The 27,861-nt window shown below is 34.9% G+C and overlaps 1 protein-coding gene and 1 pseudogene across 3 annotated transcripts in view; both read right to left on the reverse strand.

Moving 5' to 3' along the window:
- LOC123263017 (protein trachealess) overlaps positions 1–27,861 on the reverse strand; it is a 372,435-nt gene that overhangs the window by 282,573 nt on the left and 62,001 nt on the right. For 2 of the 3 annotated variants that reach the window (XM_044725531.1, XM_044725533.1), the window contains exon 2: positions 25,587–25,825. In XM_044725531.1, the coding sequence (XP_044581466.1) occupies positions 25,587–25,825 (239 nt within the window). Of the gene's footprint in view, positions 1–19,285; positions 19,528–25,586; positions 25,826–27,861 lie in introns of those variants that run through there. The other variant, XM_044725532.1, reaches the window with a different exon arrangement.
- LOC123264479 lies at positions 23,722–23,816 on the reverse strand (annotated as a pseudogene).

The raw sequence follows: 27,861 nt of genomic DNA on the forward strand, positions 1-27,861 counted from the left end.
GAACACTGATAGAAGAATTTAATAAATGACTTGTCAACAAAAAAATTTTAATAAATATAGTTATTAATCGTTGACCAATTATTTCTAACTATCATTTCTTTGTTGCTGAAAAATGTATAAAACTCTCGAAGCTGCTCAAAAATAGTTTTCATGTGGATAACAAATGATAAATTAAATACTGATACATATTGTGAATATTTTAAAAATGTTTATTTTTCTCCACAAAAAAAATATTGAAAAAAATTGTTAACAAGTAAGTTTGCTTATCACTCTCTTACACATATACAAATTACTTCTAATACAAATATATCTATCAGTGAAACTATAGTTTTGGGAAGTCACTGACACCCGAGGCTTGGCCCGGGTCTAGCTTGAGACTTGGCTCAATGGTTCGATATTTCCAAATTGAGCCTTGGGAAGTTATTACTATCGGACCAAATATAAATTCAGAACTAGCTTGGTGCTTTAATTGAATCATAGAAAAATTTTTTCAATGATAAAAAATATTAATTTTTATGAAGAAAATCTAACGCTAAAAAATGCTTCAATTATTCATTATTTATAGTCACATTATCTTAAATAATAGTAAGAACATTTCGTAAAAAATTATTGAATGAAATTATACTAAGTAGTTACTTTCCTATAAATTAAAAGTGACAATTTCTTAATTTAGATGTACTCAATTATGATCATGTATTTATTTTTGGTAATAGAAAATTTAATTATTTCGTTGAAATCAAATGAATTAAAAAAACATTTCATAACTGTATTCTGTCAACAAATTATATTATCTGAACTATACAAAATTTTTAGCAGTTATAAGTTCAATTTTAATTATGGAACATCATGTAATAAAGCAAAATGACTGAGTGATGTTTAACTTAACTAAAACTAATCTGTTAGTGTTACTACGAAGTGCAGCGAAGTCAGTACGGTTCGAGACTTCAACGCAGGTGACCCAGGTTCGATTCCCATCGTGAGCAAAGATTTTTTCAAGGTAATCTGGTGTAATCGCGAGATACGATAATGTAAAGCTGATAATAAACCGTAAAATCGCGAATACAATTAAAATCAAATTTAATTTTTTAATAATGTTTGCATTTTTTTTAGTCCTGGTAAATTAGTTCCCCAAGGCTTGGTCCGAGCCCTGGGCCATTTGTTTCCCAAGACTCGGCCCAAGCCTTGTGTTTTTGTTTCCCAAGGCTTGGAACATGGCCATCATCCAAGGCTCGGACCATTGTCCGCCCAGTGGTCAGCCGAGGCTCACCCTAGCCTCATGCCAAGGCTTGGAACACTGGCATGACGGCTGGCCAAGATCTGGTCCAGGCCTTGCCCAATGGTTCCCTCCAACCAGGGTAATTCAAATATTCTACTTTTGTCTGAAACGTGGACTCATAATGATGAAGACATTTCCATTCCTAATTTTAATTGTGTAGTTAAATATAAACGCCCTAATATAAGATCTGGAGGTGGAGCTATTAATCAAAATGATAACGATACAACACACATTGTAACACCATCAATGGACATTTCAGTACATAATATACAGGTACTTGGAGTACAACTCAGTGCTGTAGGAGAAATCTGTGCCGCTGAATGTACAACGGAAAATGGCCAGTCAATTTTACTAGTATCAATTTATATATCACCGAATAAGTATATCACAGACATAATAAAATTTATTCATCGTGCACTACTACCATTTTCGGCTGCTGTTGCGGAAGAACTTAATCAAGACTTAGAAAAAAAACCTATAATCCTTAGTGGAGATTTTAACGTAAATTTTTCATCGGAGTCATCGGCCGTTTTGGTTGATTTTTTAAAGACCAAATTTGATTTAGCGATAAATAATAATCCAAATAAACCAACGACAAAACATGGGACAACAATAGATGCGGTTTTTTCGAGATACTTAAATAGAATACAGACAAAAATATTTATTTCACATTTTAGCTATCACAAGCCGCTGATAACCTTTGTTGATAATTCAAGTAATAATAAAGAATAAATAAGATGATAATTCTAAAAAATAAAAAGGAAAAATAAAACTTACATTTGTTGAAAACATAATATTCTTAGAAATAAATTCATTTAAATTTTAATTAAAAAATGTGTAATTGTTTTAATTCTTAAAAACCGAATAATTAATCCAATAAATTTATTTTGTTTGAGAATAAATGAAATGCTATAATATATATTTATATATATTGATCTGTTTATTTATTTAAAGCGGCTTAAAAACGTTTCACTTCTATTGTGACCTTATGTCTGTGAGGCTCGCTCATTTTTTTTTTACTCAAAAACGCGTGGTATTTCAGAGTTAAAACTGGACTGAGATGTTGTCTACAGTATAAGGTATTTCAGAAAAAAAAATTAGGAAAACGGTTGACTCTAAAGGCCATCCCTGCAACTTCCCGCTCATTTTATACTTGAGCGCACAAAACTGCATTTATTACGTTTTTGAGCTCTCTGAGCTCAAAAATAGAATTTTCGTATCATTTTGAGCTCTCCGAACTCAAAAATCTGCTAGAAGTTGAATAAAACAACATTTTTCAAATTTTTAAGCCGCAATAACTTTTGAATAAATGAACCAATTTTTACGTGGTTGATGGCATTCAACGCAGTTTTCAAAGCCTCATGAAGAACCTTTAAGTTTAAATTGATCGAACAACAAATTTCAGAGTGATTCCCAAAAAACGATTTTTTCGATTTTTTTCGTTAACGATAACTCACGAACGAATTAACCGATTTTGACCGGGCTGGCGGCAATCGACGTGTTTTTTTTATGTTAAGAGCTAATAAGTTTTTAGAATCGATCGGTTAAGCCATTTAAAAGTTATTCCAAAAAAATCGCATTTGAAAAAAATTTTTTTAGCAGTTTTCTTAAGATTTCTTAAAATCTACTGGTTCGAATCGGTTTAAATTATGGTCACAATCTAAGTTTAGTCAAGCCCTTTTGAATAGTGCCAACCGCGATAAAATCGGTCAAGCCATTCAAAAGTTATGAGAGGTTTACATACGGCCGTACACACACACACACACACACACACACACACACACGCGCGCGCGCACGCACACACATACATAAACACACACACATACATGCAGACGTACGGAAATCATCGCGGAATCATTCGAGGAGGCTTCCTAGGACCTCAAAACGTCAACATCCGTTGAAAACTCGATTTTCGTTAAACAGGGTGAAACCAATAACTTCCTGATTTTTGAAAATCCGTTTTCTCAGCGGGAAGTTAAAAATTAGTCCGATTGCAATGGGGGCATTTTACCCCGGCTTATCTAGCGAGGGCCTTTAAAATTATAAATTAACTCTGATTTTAAAATTAAAAAAAAAAAAAACAGAAAAATGAAATAATAATCGTAAAATGTATAGAAAAAAAAAAATTAAGAAAAAAATCTGTTTGTAGATTTTTTCAAATAATTATTTGTTCAATAATGAATTTATTTATTTGAGAATATCGATCAGAATAAAAAGTATTTCTTGTTCTTTTTTTGTAATTTAAATATTTAGCAAGTCTCATTTCATTTAAATAAATATTTATTTTCTGTTATTAACTTAGTTTCAATCTAAAATCATTGACACATAACAAGACAGATAAATTCATAACAATCACAAGTAAGGTTAGGCTTATGAACATAAGTAATAGAGTGAGCGCGACTAAGAAAAATAGTATTCAACCCACGACCAGAATGATAGATGCCCTGACGTATGAGATATGATGGCCGAGGCGTAGCCGAGAAATCTGACTTTCTGGCCTTGGGTTGTAATACACTATTCTTCAAACGAACTCTAAAATAAGTAATATTGAGGTTATCATTACTTCTAACGACCGAAAATTAAAGCTTTATAAAAGATCTTAACCATGCAATTTGGCGAATTGCAATATCTGGTCTAGCTTAGTAATGAAACCAAGTTGAAGTGGTAAAAATATCCACAGACTCGGTAGTGTCTGGCTCTATGTCCCGTCCAAATCCGTTGTAAACGGAGCACCATACTATCGAGTATGTTCACTAAAAGCAGAACGATATTTTGAGGTTGTAAAATTTTATTAATTTTACAGATCTTTTTTTCGTTTAATAATATTTTACATCATATATTACCAATATTAATTAATTACGATCAGTGATAATTATGAATTCTATTATCAATTAGATTTGGGTTTAGATTTTGTTTATTTAATGCTAAGGCACAGGCCAAATGGAAATTTCAATTACATAGTATATACAGTTTTTACAAAAAAGCAATTTCTGTGAGTACTAAGGTGCTTCAAAAAAACTTTTTAATTTTTTTTTTAACTCTTACCCTCTCAAATGTTTCTATTTTATATAAAAAAAAATCCTCACCAAACATGAGTCCTATAGCTCAACTCTAAGGGGTCGCTATTTTTTTTTTAGTTTCCCATTAAATTAACATGGGAAAATTTTTTTTTTTGTTTTAAATTGAATTTACGCATAATTTACGCAATTTTTAACAAAAAACGATTTTAAATTCTTAAAGTAGAGTCTTTGAGCTTTACAAAACTCCAAGACAAAGAGATAGTAAATTTATAGATCTTTCCCAACTCCCTTAAAATTTGCTTTAATATGGCTCTTTACCGTAAGATGGACGGTGGCGTTGTTTGCTCGGTGGGTCTTATATACGTGAATATACGTGACTGAATAAAGTAGTCCGTACTTGTCTCGGATAGCTTAACTGGCAGAGCCCTTGGCGCGTAACCGAGAGATCTGGGTTCGATTCCCAGTCTGGGCTGTCTGATTATTTTTTCAATTACGGAAAAATTCCCACTGAGTAGGTCCCCCCCTTTCCCCTATCCGTTCTTTCCCAACTCCCTTAAAATTTGCTTTAATATGGCTTTTCAGTTTTTCAATTTTGTTTTTGTAATATCTCGAACGCTATTATAGATATACTATACTATGTATCTGCATAACTTTACCTTATTTAAAAGTTGCAAAAACCGAAAGAAATTTTTTTTTTTTAATTTAAAAATTGATATTTTTGAAAAAAAAAACACCCGTCTAAAAATTTCAGAATCTTTTAAGATGAGTACAATGTATTATACAAAAAAAATTGAGCTAAAACTTTAACTTCGATCGTCATTTTTAACGATTTTCAAAAATTCAAAATTTGACAAATTTGGCATTTTTTTTAATTTTTCTCCAAAATATTTTTTTTTTAATAACCCTAAGTGTCCCCTTTTAAACAAACGAAGGCCGTTCCTATATCTACAATAGCGTTCGAGATATTACAAAAACAAAATTGAAAAACTGAAAAAATTGCGAAATTTTGAATTTGCATATCTTTTGAAAAAAATTTTTTTATTGTTTTTCCTTTGGCAGAACTTCGTTTTATTTAAACGAAAACTTCTGACAAAAATTTGTCGAAATCGAAAGAGATCGATTCCAACTATTTGTCAATTTGACATGGAATGACCCAATTGCCAACTATTTCTTTAAATTTCGAAATTTAGTCATTTTTAAATGGCTGTAACTAGTCTTTTTGTTGCGATAATCATACTTTGTCTTGGAGTTTTGTAAAGCTCAAAGACTCTACTTTAAGAATTTAAAATCGTTTTTTGTTAAAAATTGCGTAAATTATGCGTAAATTCAATTTAAAACAAAAAAGAATTTTTCCCATGTTAGTTAAATGGGAAACTAAAATAAAAATAGCGACCCTTTAGAGTTGAGGTATAGGGCTCATGTTTGGTGAGGATTTTTTTTATATCAAATAGAAACATTTGAGAGGGTAAGAGTTAAAAAAAAAATTAAAAAGTTTTTTTGAAGCACCCTAGTGATTACCTATTGTAATATTGCATAATAATTAATTAAATTCAATTATTTGTAAACGAAGTAAAAAAGAAAATCACATTAAACTTGAAACTTAATATATATATATATATATATATATATATATATATATATATATATATATATATATATATATATATATATATATATATATATAACAATAATTTAAAATATAGAATTTTCATGTCACCAAATCAGGTGATAACTCAGCATAATAATTTTGCGAATCGCACTTACTTCATCCTTGTTTTAATCTTTAATTTTCAATGTATTAATTGAAATTTGTTATTTATTAAAATTCGTTTTAATTATCAAGATTTAATATATAATTAAATACTTCTTTTTTGAAGACTTGTAAGCTACTCGAATTTTCAATTTCGCGTGGGAGTTTTTCCCAAAGTTTTATTGCAGTTACCAAAAAAGATTTCTCTAAGTAGCTTGTAGTAAAAAGAGGTAGTTTGAAGGAGTTGTGCTTTTTTGCAGCCAATCGATTTGAACGTCAAATATCAGCTTCCTCAACGAATAATTAATGGAACTCACTGGCACAAACTATAGCGACTCAGATTTTTAGATTCTGACTTTTGAACTTCTCGCTAAGAATATTGAAAATTTTCAAAAAGTTGAAAACATTGATTTTACCCCGTTTTTCGAAAATCAAGTTTTCAACGAATGTTGACGCTTTGAGGTCCTAAGAAGCTTTCCCGAATGTTTCCATGATGATGTCCGTATGTATGCGTGTGTGTGTGTGTGTGTGTGTGTGTGTGTGTGTGTGTGTGTGTGTGTGTGTGTGTGTGTGTGTGTGTGTGTGTGTATGTATGTATGTAAACCTTCTATAACTTTTGAAAAGCTTGACCGATTTCATCGCAGTTGGCGTCATTCGAAAGGGCTTGGCTGAACTTAGATTTTAAATACAGTTTGGACCGATTCGGACCGGTAGATTTTGAGAAATCTCAAAAAAACTACGAAAAAAAATTTTTTCAAATGTTTTTTTTTAATAACTTTTAAACTTCTTTACCGATCAATTCCAAAAACTAATCAGCTCTTAACATTGAAAATCCACGTCGATCGCCACCAAGCTGGTCAGAATCGGTTGATTCGTTCGTTCGTGAGTTATCGTTGACGAAAAAAATCGAAAAAAGTGTTTTTTTCGAATTACACCGAAATTTTGGGTCTGATCAATTTGTATTTAAAAGTATATCAATTTGAAAAACTGCGTTGAATGCCGCCAACCGCGTGGAAATCGGTTCATTCATTCAAAAGTTATTACGGTTAGAAAATTCAAAAAATAGTGTTTTATTAAACTTCTATTAGGCTCGGAGAGCTCAAAACTACACGAAAGTTATATTTTTGAGCTCGAAGAGCTCAAAAACGTTATAGGTGCAATTTTTAGCGCTTAATCACGAAAGTAGCGGGAAGTTGCAGGGATGGCCGACAGTGTCAACCGTTTTCCTAATTTTTTTTATGTGCCTTTCATCTTTTTCTTGATGTTTTGTTCGTATTAACTGCATGACTTTAATAAACGCTTGCTAAAATTTCTTTAATGCTTTTACCGCATTGAAAACGTCTAACACTTTGTATTAATTTGATTTTATCGTTATTTCTGAATTCACCACATTAATTGACAAAAGTAAAAAAAAAAAAAAAAATTCGGCAACCAAGCCAGAGGAGTAACAAAGCAAATTAAATAAAGTGTAAAAAAAAAGAAAAAAGGATAAAAATAAGAAATTATAGGCAGAGAGAATAAAAGAAAATTTGCAGAGATGAGTCTTTTAGTTGGGGTAGATTTAACTCAATTTTGTTAGTTTAGTTACATTGGCGGTCTGGTAATGCGAGAATTGTGTACAAGGGCTGAGCCGTGATTAGATTTACATATGAGTAGAGGCAGAAAGAAAGTGTCCCCTTTCAACTTTTCTACACTCACACTTCAAGCTTATAATTTTCTACAAATATTTACTGAACAATTGATTCGTAAAAAAAACTTATACTTTACGAAAAACAAAGTCGATCAATGTTTGTGATTTATTACAGGAATTACGACCATAAATTGTAGAAACAGTTCCTCAAATTATAGGAATACTTTCTACAATTTATAGGAACGGTTCCCATCATACTATGAATATGTAGGAATTAAACCTTCATATCATAGGAATCATTGCTATAAGTTAATTTTTGTAAATCATGTTTTTGTCAGTATAGAAAATTGAAATAAAATTGAAAATTTTGAAAAGATCACAACTTCAAATAAAATCTAAATTTTGTAAAAATTCTTCTCATAACTGTTTAACGGCTTGACCGATCGAAACGTGGTTCATAGCATCCAAATTTGATCGCGGTTGGTGCTATACAGAAAGAGCTTGGCCAAACTTAGATTTTGAGTATGATTTGGACCGATTCAGGTCAGTAGATTTTGAGAAATCGTAAAAAAACTAAGAAAAAAGTTTTTTTCAAATGTGGTTTTTTTTTGGATAACTTTTAAACGGCTCAACCGATCAATTCCAAAAACTGATCAGCTCTAGGCAATGAAAAACCACGTCGATTACTACCAAGCTGGTCGAAATCGGTTGATTCGTTCGAGAGATATCGTGAACGAAAGAAAACCGAAAAAAGTGTTTTTTCGGGATTACTCCGAAATTTTCAGTTCGATCAATTAAAGCCTGACAATCACCCATGAGGATGATAAAACTGCGTCGAAGCCGCCAACCGCGTGAAAATCGGCTAATCCATTCAAAAGTTATTGCGGTTTGAAAATTCCAAAAATAGTGTTCTATGAAACTTCTATCAGACTTTTGAGCTGGGAGAACTCAAATGCATAGAAATATTATCTCTTTGAACTCAGCAAGCTCAAAATATCACATAAATTATATTTTGAGCTCAAAATTCTCAAAAATGTCATAAGTACAATTTTTAGCGCCCAGGTATGGAATTAGCGGGAAGTTGCAGGGATGGCCTTTAGGGTGAAACGTTTTTCTAATTTTTTTTTTTTTTTCGGTATTTTGCACGCCTCATAGCGCGAAGCGCGTGAGGTTGTGCTTTATGCTCGACTCGTCAACGTCAAGCAATTTTGTGATCTTTAAATGTCTCTATCACAACCATATTACACTTATACAATAATATAAGTAGATGTACACCGAGAAAACACTTAAATTAAACCATCTTTTACTTTCTAAAATCATTTCATGTAGCTATTTTGAAAAAAAAAAAAACATTTTGAAAAAAATTTTACGTGGACGTCCGAATGTCACCCCATTTTGGATGTACCAACGATTACTCCCGAACGAATTGATATTTCAAGATCGGACCTTTTTTATTAGTTTAAGAATGCGATGAACTGGGTCCGTATTTCATATCAGCCTAGTTTAAGTATTTTTTTTTTAAACTAAATTTTTATTAAAATTCACTCCGATACAACCGTACAATGACAAACGAATTTTTCTTATTTGTCACGTGAAAACTATGGCGCCACTTGATCAAGCTAGATTTTTTTAGACTGCGTGCGCATATGATAAGAAAAAAGGGCGCTGATATTAAAAAAAAAAATACTCTGTAAGAAATTACTTAATTATAATTTTTTTTTTTTTTAATCAATTACACAATTTATTTTTTCTTGAAAAATAAATGAGCGTTATGAGGCGTACACTTTTGGATTTTCCAAACTTTTTCTGAAATATCTTCTAGATTTTTCAACCAATCAATATAAACCTGTATGTTTTTTTTGGTGCTTTAAAAACTACGTCGAATGATTTTTAAAAAATGTCAATTGAACAACACATTTAAAAGTTTTAGTTGTGTAATAAATCTTTGAGCTCAAAATGTGGAAAACTGTGCTTTAAGCTTGAAAAGCTCAAATGTTAACCAGAAAATACATTTTAAGATGCTTCAAATGCAAACTTGGCGGGAAGTTCTAGGGTTGGCCGGCGTGGTCAACCGATCTCCAGATTTTTTTAATTATGTAGAAATAATTTTTTTATGATATTTAAATAAACTGTATTTAACTTTATAATGCGTTATAATAAAACTTTCAATGTATTAAATACCTTTCTTTTCTATTATTAGTGTCGTTTTTTCTACAAACGTAGGATAACGCGAAATATAACATTTTTATAGAGGTTTTTACCTTGTAACGCCAAAGAAGTATAACTTCTTACGTGCGTACATAAGTACACACACACACTTTTTTTTTTTTTTTTTTTTTTTTTAATAACTGACATTTTTCCTCGAATTGTTAATATTGTGAAAAGTATTAGTGAAAAGTAACTAAAAATACTAAAAAAGCTACGTCGAACGCCGCCAATATCATTAAAATCGGTAGCTTCGTTCAGGCAATATTTACTTTGCAAAAAATGAGAAAATATGTTTATCAACTATAGTTTTCCAATTCTTTATCGGATCCGATTTCTTTTCTGATAATTTCGATAAAGTTATCTTAACAGCGCCCAATAGTTAAGCATGTCAAATATTGTTAGTTTGTCCGAAAGTAATTGCAGTTCGAATATTTTTCAAAAAGTTTGGAAAATCCAAAAGTGCAGGCCTCATAACGCTCATTTAATTTTTATGAATAGAATATGTTGTACTACTGACTTGTTCATATTGCATAGACAATGCAATCGATCGTACTAGATTCAAATATTTTGCGTCATTTTAACCTCAGAAAAACGGGGTACAAGCATACCACTGAACAGATGGCATTAGTTCTTTTGCACTAAATAAAATAAATATCGTTTAAAAATATCAAATACGATAAAACGAGTGTTTTTTCTTTACTTACGTTCATTTAAATAATTCTATTATTGCAATATGAATAAAATAAAAACATTTTTACTCCGGAAAATTGCTTAATTTTAGCAAGATGAGGGTAGAGCACTACCTCAAGCGCTTTTGTTCTATGAGGTGTGCAAAATGTGTTTTACTTAATACATACTGGACAGAAGAGAAGATAGAAGGTCACCGCCACTAGTAACATATGACTAAAGTATGCGTTGAGATCGCTAATGGTCACGATTGAAATATACTTTCCATTAGCCACAACGAGTTATAATTAGAAAGTAAATTTTTAAATTACCTTCAAAATTGACTAAATCACTCGTTAGGGTTTAAATTATTCATTGTAATGATTTTATTTTTTTAGCAATTACATAGCGCTTTTAACCGTTTGAAACAGTCATTTTTTTTTAAATATCAATTTTTATCATTTGCATAAGAAATATAAAAAATCCAACATAAAAATTTTAATTTTACTGTTTGAAATAGTAATTGATAGTGATTGACTAGTGGTTGTTAATAATCAATTGTTATTTGTTGTAATTTTTTTTTCGTTTGCTATTGTCAAGAAAATTGAGAAATTGTATTGTTATCATCGAGAAAGTTTGCTTTTATTAAAAATCCTAAGAAAGCAATAAAATTAACAGAAGATTTTTAACTTCCCGTTAAGAAAATCGAAGAGTTTTAAAAATCGGGAAGTTATTTTTTTTAACGTGTGTGTGTGTGTGTGTGTGTGTGTGTGTGTGTGTGTGTGTGTGTGTGTGTGTGTGTGTGTGTGTGTGGGTGTGTGTGTGTGTGTGTGTGTGTGTGTGTGTGTGTGTGTGTAGCCGTATGGCCGTATGTGAACTGCTTGTAACTTTTAAACGGCTTGACCGATTGGAGCCAAACGAGTGGCGTTTTAAAAAGTTTCATCGAACTTAGATTTCCTGTGATTTTGAACCGGTTTGGACTGGTAGATTCTGAGAAATCTCAAAAATTTTTTTCATATGTGGTTTTCTTTAAATAACTTTTAAACGGCTTGACTGATCAATTCCAAAATCTAATCGGCTCTTAACATCGAGAAACCACGTTGATCGCTACCAAGCCGGTCAAAATCAGTTGATTCGTTCGTGAGTTATTGTTGACGATAATAATCGAAAAAAGTATTTTTTTCAAATTACACCAAAATTTCCAGTCTGATCAATTTTTGTTCGAAACCATATCATAGAATTTAAAAAACTACGTTGAATGTCACCAACCGCGTGAAAATCGGTTCATTTATTCGAAAGTTATTGCGGTTTGAAAATTCAAAAATTAGTGTTTTATTAAACTTCTATCAGACTTTTGAACTCAGAGAGCACAAAAACGTAATGAGTGCAATTTTTAGCGATTAATTATGAAAGTAGCGGGAAGTTGCAGGGATGGCCTTTAGGATCAATCGTTTTCCTAATTTTTAACTTCCCGCTAAGAAAATTCAATATTTTCAAAAGTTGGGAAGTCATTGGCTTCACTCCGTTTTTCGAAAATCAAGTTTTGAACGGATGTTGACATTTTGAGGTCCTAGGAAGCTTCCCGAATGTTTCCGCGTTGATGTCCGTGTGTGTATGTCAGTGTATGGGTGTGTGTGTGTGTGTGTGTGTGTGTGTGTGTGTGTGTTTTTTTTTTTTTTTTTTTTTTATCTTAGGGGGGGGAATCCTTCTTACGGATTCCAGGCATAGCTGTTCGGCCTGGATATGTGGCGACTCGACGCAGCGTCATACTAAAACTCGACGCTAACGCCCCTACCCACTAAACCCTAAACCCCTTTTCTTCTTTCCTCTAATCCCTCATGGAAACCGCCGTCAGGCATTACTTCGTGAGGGGAGGATCTAGCTACTGCTATTCCTTCTGGTGGCTAAGGTGTTATTTTTCCTTCCTTCTAGTTTCTGTCATTTGCCCTTTTTCTTTCAATGGAACGCAGCTCTGTAAGCACTTCGGTGGTAAACGTGCTTGTGGCGTTCCAGGCAGCTTCGGATGACAGCATTTCTTCTACTATTGACTCTGGTGTGATTTTCTTGTTCAGGATCTTCTCTAACTCATCACGCTGTGGGTTAAAACGAGGGTACTCAAAGAAAACGTGCTCCGCATTTTCAGCAACTCTTGGGCAAGACGGACACTCTGGGCAATCATCGTGCTTAAAGCGATAAAGGTACTCCCGGAAACAGCCGTGTCCTGACAACATCTGGGTCAGATAGTAGTTGGCCTCGCCGTGATTCCGGTTAAGTCAAACGTCAATCCTTGGTATGAGACGGTGTGTCCATCTCCCTGTTGTCGCGGCGTCCCACTGCGATTGCCATCGCGCGATGCTGTTCTGCCGTTCTTTAGCTCTGAGTTCCTCGGCACTTTGTGCGGTTGTCCTCTTTCGTTGGTAAAGGTTACGTCTTTCCTCAGCTAGGACTCTGAGCGGCAAAGTTCTGGAAATGACACACACTGCTTCCTCTGATATTGTTCGAAAGGCGCTGGCTACTCTTAGCGCGCTCAGTCGGTAAACTGGACATGCTTTCCTCCATGATTCTTGGATCTCAAGTGCGTCGGCCCAAATGGATATACCATATGTGAGGACCGATGTAACTACTGATGATAGCAATGACCTCCTTGTCTGCTTCGGGCCACCGATGTTGGGCATTAATCGTACTAGGTTGGCTACTACTGCTGATGCTTTGGTGGTCACGTGTTCAACTTGTTGTTTAAAGTTAAGTCGGGCATCGAGCATCACTCCCAGATATCGAATGAATGGTTGGGATGTGATTTCTTGGTCTCCGACGTTTAGATTGATCGTTTCCACCACTTTTCTGCTAGTGATAAGTACAGCCTCGGTCTTCTGTTTAGCCAGTTGTAAATTTACTGTGTCCATCCACTGGTTAATTCGCTCAAAGGTGATAGCGAACATATGTTTTATCTCATCAAGATGCTTGGCGACTATTACTACGGCTACGTCGTCCGCGTACGCTACCAGTTTGACGTTTCTTGGTAGTTTCAGTCTCAGCAATCCGTTGTACATGACATTCCAGAGAAGTGGACCGAGAACAGAACCCTGCGGTACACCTCCAGTAACATCATACTCCTTTGGACCATTCTTCGTGTCATATCTCAGGACTCTATCTGTGAAGTAGCTAGCGACTATCCTTCGTAGGTATCCTGATACGTTCATCTCTTGAAGGGCTTGCATGATGCAATCCCATGTGTGTGTGTGTGTGTGTGTGTGTGTGTGTGTGTGTGTGTGTGTGTGTGTGTGTGTGTGTGTGTGTGTGAGCTCAAAAGTCTAATAAGAGTTAATAAAGCACTTTTTATTGACTTTTCAAACCGCAATAACTTTTGAATGAATCAACCGATTTTCACGGAGTTGGCGGCATTCAACGCAGTTTTTGAAGCCTCATAGAAGATTTTTGAGTTGTAACAGTTTTATTAGCTGCTCAATTAGCCTCCTAATTAATTAATAAAAACGATAAACTACAAAATGAAATAATAAACTAAATAATTAATTAGGGTGCCACCAGGTTTATTTTCACGGTTCTTGTAACCGGTTTAGAGCAGAGAGATCTGCTATTCTAATCCTTGATTCGATGCTAGCTGTAAAGAAGCCAACCGTAATTTACGAAAAACCCTACGGGCATACAAAAACAACTACTTCTGCCTAGGCTTCAATCTGAAATAGATACCTGCAGAAAAATATATAGAGAACTCTGTACTTCAAAGAAAAATTCCTATTATAAATCTATCAAAGCTGCCTTTGCCAACTGATCCTTCCAGTTTTTGGGCCGCTGTTAGAAAGTTCAATTGCAAACGTAGCCTACGATCCTACATACCAATTGACAGATGGAATGATTTATACGCTTCGATATATCAGCCCCGCTACTTATCTTCATTTACTCCATCACGTCTCAGCAACGATAAACCCGACTCTGAAATCACCCTGGCTGAACTTGACTCTGTACTCGTCTCTCTCAAACATGCCAAAGCACCTGGTCCTGATCTTCTTACGAATGAACTATTCCAAAATCTCACACACTCGTGGAAGAAGGTTCTTAGATATCTCTTCAACCTCATACTTGATGAAAAAAAAGTTCCTGAAAATTGGAGTAATACTTTAATGACGATGATTTTCAAAAAAGGTGACAAATTTGGTCCAGCCAAGTACCGAGGTATCGCTCTAGTGAACACAGTTACAAAAATCTTTACCACTATATTAAAAAAACGGTTTGTTAAGGGGCACAACTAGTGTGAAATTTTGAAAAAAATTGATTTTTTTTTCATATTTCGATTGGTTATACCTTTAAAAATAACACACTAAAATTGTTAATCGATATCTCAAATAGTTTTTGAGTTACAGCCATTTAAAGAGTAGCCGCTTGGCAATTAGAATAGGACCATTTCATCTTTAAATGCGTTTTTCTCGAAACAGCATTTTTCGCATTTGCTGCAGTGATTACTCAAAGACAAATGATCCGATCACTACCAAATTTTTATCTGCATGTTCTGTATGTAGTTCTCCATACAATGACTCTCCAGTTTTTTGATCTGATCAAAAATCGAATTTTGGCAGGCCAATAACGACTAAAATTTTGGGTAAAATTCAACTTTTTTTTAAAAACGCTACCATTTTGTCTATTTTTGATATTTTTTTTCAACCGAGGGTCTTTGTACGGACAATATCTTCTAGTTGAACGAGAATTTTTTTGAAGTTATACTTCTTTTGGCGCGTTAGGCAAAAATAATGACGCTAAATTTTTGCGATGCGCGCGCATACCGTCGCGAAAAACCGACACCGTGAAGTTAGCTACTCAAAATTTTAGTTTTTTAAAAAAAAGTTACCAACAAAATAAAAATAAGTACATCTACGTATGTTTGCGTGAGAACTGGCAACTTTATTCACGACATTTCATAAAAATATATATTTTTAACTTCCCGCTAAGAGAATTGAAAATTTTCAATAATGGGAAGTTATTGATTTCGGTCCGATTTTCAAAAGTCGAGTTTTTATCGGATGTCTACGTTTTAAGGTCCCAGGAAGCCATTCTGATTATTCCTGCCAAGGTGTCCGGCCGTGAGTGAGTGTCAATAAATTTTTGTCGTACGGTTTCTCAAAAACGAATCAACCGATTGAGTTCTATGATACGTCATTCAAAAGGATCTATCAAAACGTAGATCTGATTAGAATTAAGAGTTAATTCATCAAGCCATTCCGAAGAAATTAAAAAAAAAGTTTGAATTTTCATGTTTTCTACAAATAACTCCAAAGCGTGCAAAAAAATTATAACAAAACTATGTATACATTTTTTGTTCTTAAAAAACTGCGTCGAAAGCTTTTTTGAAAATAAAAATCGAACGACGCATTCAAAAGTTATAGTTCTTTAAAAATTTGTAAAATTTTGTTTTTCGGTATTTTTTTATGATATCTTCGAGATCTCTCAACCAATCAATATAAACCTGTATATTTTCTTATTATGCTTTAAAAACTGCGTCGAATGCTTTTTTAAAAAAGAAAATCGAACAACACATTTAAAAGTTATCGTTGATTAATAAATACATTTTGAGCTTTTCGAGCTCAAAATGTAAAAAACTGTGCATTGAGCTTGAAAAGCTCAAATATTAATTAAAAAAACACATTTTAAGGTGCTTGAAATGCAAACTTAGCAGGAAGTTCTAGGGTTGGCCTGCACGGTCAACCGATTGCCAGATTTCTTTAATTATGTAGAAATAATTTTTTTATGATATTTAAATAAACTTTATTTAACTAGATAATGCGTCATAATTAAACTTTCAATGTATTAAATACTTTTTTTTCTATTATAAGTGTCGTTTTTTCTACAAACGTAGGATAACGCGATAGATAAAATATTTAGAAAGATTTTTATCTTGTTACGCTAAAGAAGTATAACTTCTAACGTGCGTACATAAGTACACACACTTTTTTTTTTATGTTTCATCCATTGAGGAGGCCGGAATCACTGCAGCAGTCGAGGACCTTTTTTTTCAGCGCCGTCGGAGATCGCGTGTAACTCTGTAAATATTCAAATTTTTTTTTCGAAAGTTTTACTGCATATTCTCAAAATATGTATTAATATATCCTTAAAATTTTAAAATAATTCATACAAGAATTTTTTTTATTTTAATTCTCAAAAATCGCCTTTTTTTAGGCTGTCACACTAGTTGTGCCCCTTAAATGGATGGAGCAAGATAATATTTTTCCAGAATCCCAATGGGGATTCAGGAAAAGACGTAGCTGCACTAATGCAGTTTTCTTGCTACATAACATACTCCAACTGCAACTCAGACACTCAGATGGTTGATAAATATATGGAATCTCTGTTGACTTTAAAAGGGCTTTCGATTCAATCTCTCACCTGCACCTCTGGCAAAAGCTCCAACACAAAAATGCAAGCAGCAAATTTATCAACATCCTGATCTCTCTCTACGAACAAGCATCTTTCCAGATGATCTCTGAAGCCCAACGTTAAAAAAAATTTGATGTGACTGAAGGTGTTCTACAAGGAGAAACACTGAGCACTGATCTTTTTCTATTCTACCTATAGGATTTTTAAAAACACTTTCGTGATTGAGATTTAATAGGACTTGATATCAATGGCTATGTAGACATGTTTCTTCAAATGTATGCAGACGATACGTTTAATTTTGCACACTCGCACATTAACCTACACAGAAAACTCAATGCTCCAGATAGCTACTGCTCAAACAATGGTGTAACTGCTAACTTCTCCAAAACAAAGATCATTATTTTCAAAACTGCTGGCAGGCCTAAACAATGCCCAGAAAAATTTAGAACGTATAAAGGCAATTGCCTTGGCATCAAAATCTCTTTCTCTGCGCTTGGTCTCACTGCACTAAATTCAGCACTATTGAAAGCTAAATGTGCTGCAGGTTCTGCTATATCTATCCTTGCAAAAGCAAAATGTGAATCCTGGGACGCCTACCACAAGCTCTATGAAAGTTTAGTCTCTTCCTTTTATATGCTTTCCCTGCCTGGGGTCTTCGATATCGTAACTCACTCGAATTCGCACAATTTTTCTTCTTCAAAAAACTACTACACTTACCCCGGAATACTGCAGACTAGGCTATAAGACAAGAACTCAACCTCACACATGTTGCATGGAAAGCCATGAAGCTACTATGGACTTGGTTCATCAAAATATTAAGATCCAATGATACCTCTCTGTTATATCTTGTATCTACAGACTTTTCCAGCTTGCAAAAAATACACAAATCGTTTCAAAACTCAATTGGGCTACACAACTTAGAGAATTTCTTATTGAATGTGATCACGGATACCTGTTCGACAATCTGAATCCCGATACGTGGGAAGCAAAAACCGAATCTGTTTTCAATAGATACTACACTCTACTGAAACGAAAGGACCTTGACAGCTGCGGAAACTCCTCTTCTCTTCAATTCAAAATTACAAAAACTCTACAAGACAAAACGCTTATATATCTGACAGTGAACTGTCCACTAACTATCAAACGCACAGTTGCTCAACTAAAACTCGCCAACAAGTTCATCTCCTATTTATCGCTAGCCAATAGAACCATTAAAATCGAACCTCACAATACATGCTCACTCTGTAACCTAAATGAATTGGATAATATGGAACATTTTCTTCTAAGATGTCCTCTCTTTACACCATATAGAGATCACTATCTTAAATTTCTGATTGCTTCCAGCAGATGCCTTCCATCTATAGAAGTCCAAAATGAAAAATCAATCCGAGATATTTACAACTACTCCAGAAAATCTATTCTCTTCAGAGCTTGGGCTCTAAAACTTTAATTTCTTACCGCTTACTGCTTTCTGTTCTACACTTTGTTTACTCACTCACTATATGTATATATATTTTACCCATTGTGGCACCTCTTGCCAAAAGTTATTTTGTAACACTTAGTGCAATATATAATAAATAAATAAATATTTCGATATTTAATTTCATGAATAAATTTTCAATAATTTTAACGAATTAATTAAAAATTCCTGAGCGTAAGTTCTATCCTCTCAATTAATTTTCGTAAAATTATTTCAATCTCAATAAATAATTATATTCTCGAAATATCTCAAAATTAAATTAATTACCATAAAAATTTCCTCGACTAAATCAATCGTAACACGTCGTAACATTAATATATAAATTCGCAGTAGAATATTTATAATAATAATTAATTCAATAATTCCATTGTAAAAATATTCAAATATAAAATTGACAAAAGTTAGCGTTCTTAAAATGGACGCCGAATATTTTCTAGTATGTTAGTTATGACCTTGGGTCCTCGGATTATGTACGACATAAAATAACTACTGACGCTTCCCCAAGAATTCGTGAGAAGACTCTTGGCGGTATTTTCTCAAGTGCAAAATTTAATCATTAGTTTTATCCAAATTAATTGGGTATATAACTAACTCAATTAATAAAACAATTCCAGATATTAAATAAATTTAAATAAGTTAATCGTTGTTAACAAAAATCTCACTACAAATATAAAACAATAATTTTACCTCAAGGTCGACTGAATGACTCTCGGGTATAAATCCCCATGAAAATCACTCAGTCCAAACTAACGAATATTAAAAATTACTAATTAAATAATTAAATTAATAAATAAATGAATAGAGAGGAGAAGTAAACCGAGTATTTTGTAGACCGCGGTCCACTTCTAGCCCACAGAGTAATTTTCGATACCTTCATGTAATTTTGACGATCTAACTCACTGCTTGAGATTGAAGTCCTGGTCGTTGTTGGCTTCCTTCATCCCGTCACTACTCGGGGGATCAGTCCCTCTTGATGTTCCGTGGTACACTCTCTGATGGTTACACCCAGTGTGGCCAGATCCTGCGATTTTTTTACCCCCTCTTTTGCGTAGTTTACATGTATACTAGGCACGCTCGACGCTATAGAGGGGGAAAAACAAGAGCACGATCTGGCCACACTGGTTACATCTCTTCTCCCGTCTGCACTACCCAGCTCACCTGTAATAATCCGAAACGACACCCTCCCACTCTCTTTCTAGGTCCGATGATCGAGACGCGCCAGTGCTGCGTCGAATAATGATCGATGTCCGATGACTTATCGATACAGGGTAATTTTTGATGTTAAGTGCTGATTAGTTTTTGGAATCGATCAGTAGAGTCGTTGAAAATGTGTATATATATTATACTAGCAGTTCGCTCCGGCTTCACACGGGTATTTAACAAAAATTTTCAAATTATTCATAATATAAGAAAGCCTATGTCACCTGGGGATAGTGTAGCTTTCCAACAGTGAAAGAATTTCTCAAATCGGTTCAGTAGTTTCGGAGCCTATTCAATGCAAACGAACAAACAATCAAATCTTTCCTCTTTATAATATTAAGTATAGATAATATATATAATGTAATATTTATAATATAAATATAAAAATATAATATATAAGAAAAGACAATATATAAAAAAATTGGGAAAACGGTTGACCCTAAAGGCCATCCCTGCAACTTCCCGCTATCTCCATACCTAAGCGCTCAGCAATTCACTTATTTTTAGAGCTCTTCGAGCTCGAAAATATAGTTTTTGTCTTACTTTAAGCTCTACAAGCTCAAATAAATAGCTTTTCTGAGCTTTTGAGCTTTTCGAGCTCAAAAGGCTAATGGAAGTTTCATAGAACACTTTTGAATGAATGAACCAATTTTCTCGTGGTATAGGGCATTCAACGTAGTTCTTCGAGTTCTTTGAAAAATCTTTAAGCGCAAACTGGTCAGACTAAAAATTTCATAGAAAATCTGAAAAAAACATTATTTTAAATTTTTTTTTGACAACGATATCTCACAAACCAATCAACTGATTTTGACCGGACTGGTGGTGATTGACGTGATTTTTAAGGTTAAGAGCCGATTATTTTTTGGAATCGATCGGTTCAGCCGTTTAAAAGATATTTCAAAGAAACGAATTTTTGGAAATTCTATTTTTGAGATTTCTCAAAATTTATCGACTTAAATTCTGTAAACTAGTATCAGAATTCTAAGGGCAAAAGAACTCTTTGGAACGCTGCTTCTTTCGATCGAAACGGATGATCCGTTCAAAAGTTATGAGAGATTTACATACACACACACAAACACACACACACACACACACATACACACACACACATACCTGCGGCAGAGGAGAAACTGCTACCAGGCGCGTCTCCCCGTAGCGGATGGGAGAACGCTCGTTGTCCTTGGATGACGCTAAGTCTCTTAGTTGATGAGGTACAGAGCGTAGGAGCCAAATAAAATACGCTCCCGTGGACAAAACTCCTCTATAATGGGTTGGTCACACTAACTGACCTAGCAAGACGATCGTTCCCTGCTGTAACTCACTGGGAGTGTCCGGAACACGTGTCGATTATTTCCAACGATGCGGGCCACGGCTGATGTGAGCTTGCTCTGCCGAAGTGTAAGTTGCAGCAGTGGATCAGGAGCCAGTCACTTCGGACCTTGATCAGGAAGTACGCAGTGAGTGTTAGAAATCGGAATCTTCACCGCCCCGAGCGAGTCTAGTCCGTCTGTGTATTCCGGGACTGGCTAAGTATCGACTAGGACTCAGGGAACTGGGGTAGGAGTACTATCTCCGAGGGTACACCCGTTCCTAGTTATGACAACCCGCTCCACTCCGTACGATGCGCTGGTAAATCAAAAAAGTATGAGTAATTTACAGGAAACAAACAAGAGTGGAAACGGGCTTCATGCCCAAAAAGCAGCGATTGACGCAAGCGCTGAAATGAGGTGGTCGCAAGCGCTCGAACACCTTGAAAAGCTGACCAGTGAGTTGAACGATTTCGTCCAATCAAAGGTCAACATTCACAAGGAGATAAAGTCCAAGACGACTAGTGTAGCTAACGCCCTTCAAAGGTTTAAGAAACTGGATGAAGAATGGCGCTCATCATTGCAGCGCATTTCCCGTGCTACACCGGAGAAAACCTGTCAAGCTGTCGTTGTGACTGATGAAGCAATGGACACCGGAGCCGAAGGTGACGGTGTATCAGTCGCTGAAGACAGGCGTGAAACTTTCGGTAACCCTGGTAAGAGAAAAGAAAGAACCTCTCCAACATTCAGCCAAGCAACAAAGAAGAAGGACTTCAAGAAAAGCCCTCTGCAAAGAGCAGCACTGCAAAGCGACAAACAGGTGAAAGCGTCAGCTTCGCAACGAGTTCAGTCTAAGAAATAACAGAAAAGGCAAAGGAGAGAGCAGCTCCCAAAGCAACCGTCGAAAGAGCCCCGGCCGGAACCTAAGCGGAAGAAACCGCGAAAGTGGATCAGGCCTGACGCTCTGATCATCCGTCCGGTCGAGAAGGAGAAATATGCCGAAATATTGCGCCGAAAAAAAGTATTGTTTGGTGGCTGCATTAGACATCAAAAATGCTTTCAACTTTGCTAACTGGAATTGCGTAATGCACGCCCTCGAAGAGAAACGAGTTCCAGGGTATTTGCGTAGAATGGTAGCCAACTACTTCACAAAAAGAGTTCTCAAATATGACACAAAAAGTGGTCCTAAGAAGTATGATATTACTGGTGGTGTACCACAGGGCTCAGTTCTAGGTCCTCTGCTATGGAACATCATGTATGATGGTCTCCTGAAAATAGCATTGCCAGCAGAAGTGAAACTGGTAGCATATGCAGATGATGTTGCAGTGGTGATTGTCGCGAAGCATCTCGAAGAGATAAATCTGGCTTTCGACATTACATTTAGACGGATTAACTTATGGATGGATACGGTGAACTTGCAATTAGCTAAGCATAGAACCGAAGCAGTGCTCATTACCAGCAGGAAAGCGATGGAAACCATCAAGTTACAACCAACAAGTTGGAGAACATGAGATCACATCACAACCGTACATTCGGTACCTGGGAGTGATGCTTGATGCTCGACTCAATTTCAAGCAACAAGTCGAACATGTGACTGCCAAAGCATCAGTAGTTAGAGCGAGCCTAGCACGACTGATACCTAACGTTGGTGGACCAAAGCCGAGCAGAAGACTACTGCTGTCATCAGTAGTAACATCCGTGCTCACATATGGCATATCCATTTGGGATGACGCATTAGAGACGCAAGAATCATGGAGAAAGGCGAGTCCAATTTATAGATAGAGCGCCCTGAGAGTTGCCAGTGCCTTCCGCACAATATCAGAAGAAGCAGTGTGCGTCATTGCCGGAACCCTACCTCTTAGAGTACTAGCAGAGGAAAGACGGGCCCTTTACCAATGAAAAAAGTCAACTGCACTGAGCCCTGAAGAACTTAGAATTGAAGAACGGCAGAACAGCATAGGCCGATGGCAACTACAATGGGATGCCGCAGAGAAGGGTAGGTGGACGCACCGCCTCATACCTCGGATCGACATTTGGCTTAACCGGAATCACGGCGAGGTCATTTACTATCTTACACAGATGTTGTCGGGACACGGGTGTTTTCGAAAGTATCTACACCGCTTTAAGCACGATGATTTTTTGGAGTGCCCGTCCTGCCCAGAAGTTGCTGAAGATGCGCAGCACGTCTTCTTTGTATGTCCTCGTTTCGATTCACAGCGTGAAGAGTTGGAGAAGATCCTCAACCAGAGAATGCAACCAGATTCACTAGTGGAAGCAATGTTGTCATCAGAAGCTGCTTGGAACGCTACCAACACGTTTGCTACAGAAGTCCTCACAGACTTGCGTTCCACCGAAAGAAGAAGAGCAAATATCAAAGGATAGAAGGAAGGAAGTTAACACCTTAGCCACCAGAAGGAAGAGCAATAGCTAGATCCTCCTCTCACGAAGTAATACTTGACGGCGGTTTCCATGAGGGATTAGAGGAAATTAATTATTAGAGGGATTAGATAGCTCAGACTGTCTTCACATATCCAGGCAAAACAGCTATGCCTAGAATCCGCAAAAAGGATTCCCGCCTCTAAAAATAAAAAAAAAAAAAACACACACACACACACATACATACATATATACATACATACATACATACATACAGACACGGTGACATCACCGCGGGAATAGTTAGGAAAGCTTCCTAGGACCTCAAAACGTCGAGATCTGATGAAAACTCGATTTTCGAAAAATGGGCCAAAAACAATAACTTCTCGATTTTTGAAAATTTTCAATATTCTTAGCGGAAGTTAAAAATGTGAAACGTTTCACGATTTTACGTTCCATCCTTGCGTAAGGGTCATGCTAAACTTTTACTTTAAAAAAAAAACCACATTTGAAAAAGTTTTTTTTTGTAATTTTTTTGAGATTTCTTAAAATCTACAAGTTTGAATCGGTACAAATTGTATTTAAAATCTAAGTTTGTCCAAGCCCTTTCGAATGGCGTCAACCGCGATGAAATCGGTCAAGCTGTTCAAAAGTCATAAGAGTGTTACATACACACACACACATACACACACACACACACACACACACACACACACATACACACACGCACACACGCACACACACACACACACACATCCATACAGACATACGGATATTACGCGAAAACATTCAGGGAAGCTTCCTAGGACCTTAAAACGTCGAGATCTGATGAGAACTTGATTTTCGAAAAACGGGGTAGAACCAATAACTTCCCGATTTTTGAAAATTTTTCATTTTTTTAGCGGGAAGTTAAAAAAGGGTTTAATTTATTGCCAATATCTCAAAGACTAATAAAGATTTTTGAAAATTCAAAAAAGATTCAAACAGAGAAGGAAATTTTCTGAAAGAAATTCTGACTTCCGAAACTGTAGAACCAATATTTATAATTTTCCCAGAAGGATGAAAATACAGCCGGAAACGGGTGTTCTGCGTAAGCCACGCCTAATTTAGACATTTTATTAATAAAAATTATTTTAACACATTAAATATAAAATTTAGGAAATGAAAAAAATTAGGGGCTTATTGGATAGATAAATGAACAATAATCCACCTGAATAGTATATTTTATCCCGCAGATTTTTCGTCTTAAGGATATGTTGTCCGCGGATATAGAGCCCGATTACCCTCATATCATGGATCTAATCGTGACCTGATATCTATAGATCATTTCAAGCCACATTGAGCACTTTGAAACCTGTTCCCTTTGATTTAGCTAAGAATTTTTTTTTGCTCGACGGGCAGAAAGCGTCAACTTTCGGCCCACTGCGCTAAACGAAAGTGCCGCTTCCTGCCTTCGTCGAGCAAAAAAATAGTATACACTCCACGGGAAGTAAATAAGAAAGTCTCAGATCACATGTTTGTCAACCTCGGCTTCGCCTCGGCTGACAATTACATGTAATCTGAGACATTTCTTACTTTACTTCCCTAGGTGTGTAATATACTATTCGCCCTCCGGGCGGAAAGTGGCAACTTTCGTCTCGCTGTGCTAAACAAAGTTGCCGCTTTTCGCCTTTGTCGGACGAAAATATAGTATAAAGCCCTTGGAAAGTAAAAAAGAAAACCTCAGATCAGATGTTTGTCGACCTCGGCTTTGCCTCGGCCAACAATTACATGTGATCTGAGGCTTTTCTTATTTTCCTTCCCAAGGGGTGTAATATCTATGGATAATAAATCTGTGGACAAAATATTTTTAAGTTCAATCATATTTTGAATATTTAAAATCTGTTAAAATAATCCTCAATTATTTATTAAAAATCTGTTTAATTGACCTCCTTAATTATTTTTCAAGAATGTGTTTAATTAATCGTTGTCCGGTCATAAAATACTAGTAAATAATATCCCAGTAAATATATCACATCGAAAAGACATCCCATGGTAAAATAGCCCAAAACAAAAATCTCTTATGGCAGAACTATTCCTTGATCAAAATATGTGAAATAAACAGTATAAAAGGCACAACAGGGTAACAAGCTTATGTGTTGGTCTAATGTCGAATAAACACACACAAAAACCATAGAACCGATATTAGATAGTAAGATCTTTATAAAAAACATATAAGCAATAACAATGAAAATATATTAACTTTAATTATGTTATGAGGCTACTTATTGATAATATCATACAACTTACTTTTGACAATTTTATTAGGTTGAGGAGAATCTCTATTCCATGGTGGTTCTCCATGCATTGAAAATTCTCTTAATTTAAGATAAGATATTGTCAGCCTTATAATGGAAGCTTTGTCTAATTGTGAAGTAATTGCAGCTGGCAATGGAAGCATTTTTGCCAACTCATAAAATTCAAAATTTTCTTTTCCTCTCCGAGATCTAGCTGCGTCTCGACTTTTTTCTTTCCGCATCTCCAGTAAGCTGCAATTATAAGAGGAATTCAGTGAGATAAAATTATAAAGACCACAATAAATTCTATTTGATATCAAGAATTTGATACTTTTATTGTATTTATTATTGATATTTACTATTAGAAGTAAATTACTATTACGTTATAAGGTCACAAAGGGGTGATTTTTCTTACAACGTCGATGTTGCAATATGAGCCTAAGGTTTTTTGTGCGAATTTACAAAAATATGTGTAATTTTGACGTTCGAGGCGAAGTCTTTTTTTCGTAAATTTGTGTCACAAGTTTTAAAGGGAATATAAAAAAATCGACATTGTCTGAATCGCCCCTGAGCGGCTGAATGACGTATAATAGTTTTTGTCATTATCGCTCAGATAGTTCAATTTGAGAGGGATACAAGCTTACTAATTATATGCTTACATTTATATCAAATTTTCATTCGTAATTATTATATATAATTCTTTCATAAATCTTTCACAATATTTCTCTGAAAGGCACATGATAATCTAGGTGATGTGTGTTCATTGTAAGTGAATTGGTGTCGTTAATATTCTACTAACTTTCAGTATCCTTTTGAAGTTCTCACATTTCAGTAGAAGAAGAAGAACGTTTATAAGGGTGAAAAAAATAACGTCAATAAAACAAAAATAACGTCAAGGAAATCAAAAAAATTTTATAGCAAAGTTATATAAAATATGCCTCAATTAAAAAAAAAATTTTTTGCTCTCCGGGCGGAAAGCGGCAACTTTGTTTAGCGCAGCGGTACTTCGTCGAACAAAAATAGTATACACTCCACGGGAAATAAATAAGAAAGCCTTAGATCACATGTTTGTTGACCTCGGCTTCGCCTCGGACAACAATTAATAAGTGTGTAATATACTATTTAACCAAAAAAAAAAAAAAAATTAGAAGCAATTGTCGTCACATCTTCAAATTGGCAGGGATCATTGCAGAATTAGTGGAAGTTTTTTTAGAGAGAAAAAAAAAGAAAAAAAAACGGGCAGACTTTGAGAAAATGACGGTTTTTTCGAAAAAAACAAAATATTTTATTTGTCTAGGCTTTTGAAAATTTTTTTATTTTTTTTTTGACTACATTTGAAAACAAAAATTGAAAAAATGAAAAAAAAACCCAAACGGTCAATTTTTAAAAAAGTTCAAGCGTTTAAAAAAAAAAGAGCGGTTTTTTTAAAAAAATTGTTAAAACAATTCGTAAATTTTTTTGAATCGGGAAAAAAAATTTGAAAAAATTCTGAAAAATGTCTTTCGGGGGGTAGAAAAAGATAGAAACTTTTTAGCAAAATCGAAGGGGGTCAGGTAAAAAATTTGTCGATTTGGCATGGAATGTATACGTTTTTTAATCATACTAGGACCGAAAGTTCGTTGATTTTTAAAATCTATATATATATATATACAGAGTGTCCCAGAAGTAACGGACGCCATTGTAGCATCTGATAAACAAAATAATTCTGAGACGAAAAGTCCTAGGCCATTTTTTAATCAGACGCGAAGATAATTAATCATTAATTAAAATAACGTCCTTCTATGCGTTAGAGAGAGAGAGCACTAGTGTCAAGTCAAGTGCGTTCCGATGAAGACGCTTGCACGTGTGAATGTGTGAGTAAATATGTGTGACTACGTTAGCTATAGAAACTAGTTAGTCATGCAGTTAGTTGTGTCTTTATTTGGCACATACTTTACTGTACACTGGCGCTCTCTCTCTAACAAATAAAGAGACGTTATTTTTAATTAATAATTAATTATCTATGCGGTTAATTGAAAAATGGCTAAGGACTTTTCGTCTCAGAATTATTTTTTTTCATCAGATGCTACAATGGCGTCCGTGACTTTTGGGACACCCTGTATACATATATATATATGTAGTATTTTCGCAAAATTCGTCATACCATGAAAAACCTAGACACTTCCAGAAACGTTGACGTTTTGCGAAAAATTTTCAAGTTGCATTTCCCGCCTACACAGTAAAAAATTTTTCGTCATTGTGTAGTGTAAAAATGTTTGTGCAGAATTTGACATTTTAGTGTGTAGAAT

The sequence above is a fragment of the Cotesia glomerata genome, linkage group LG4, assembly GCF_020080835.1.
Source record: "Cotesia glomerata isolate CgM1 linkage group LG4, MPM_Cglom_v2.3, whole genome shotgun sequence".
Classification (NCBI taxonomy): domain Eukaryota; kingdom Metazoa; phylum Arthropoda; class Insecta; order Hymenoptera; family Braconidae; genus Cotesia; species Cotesia glomerata.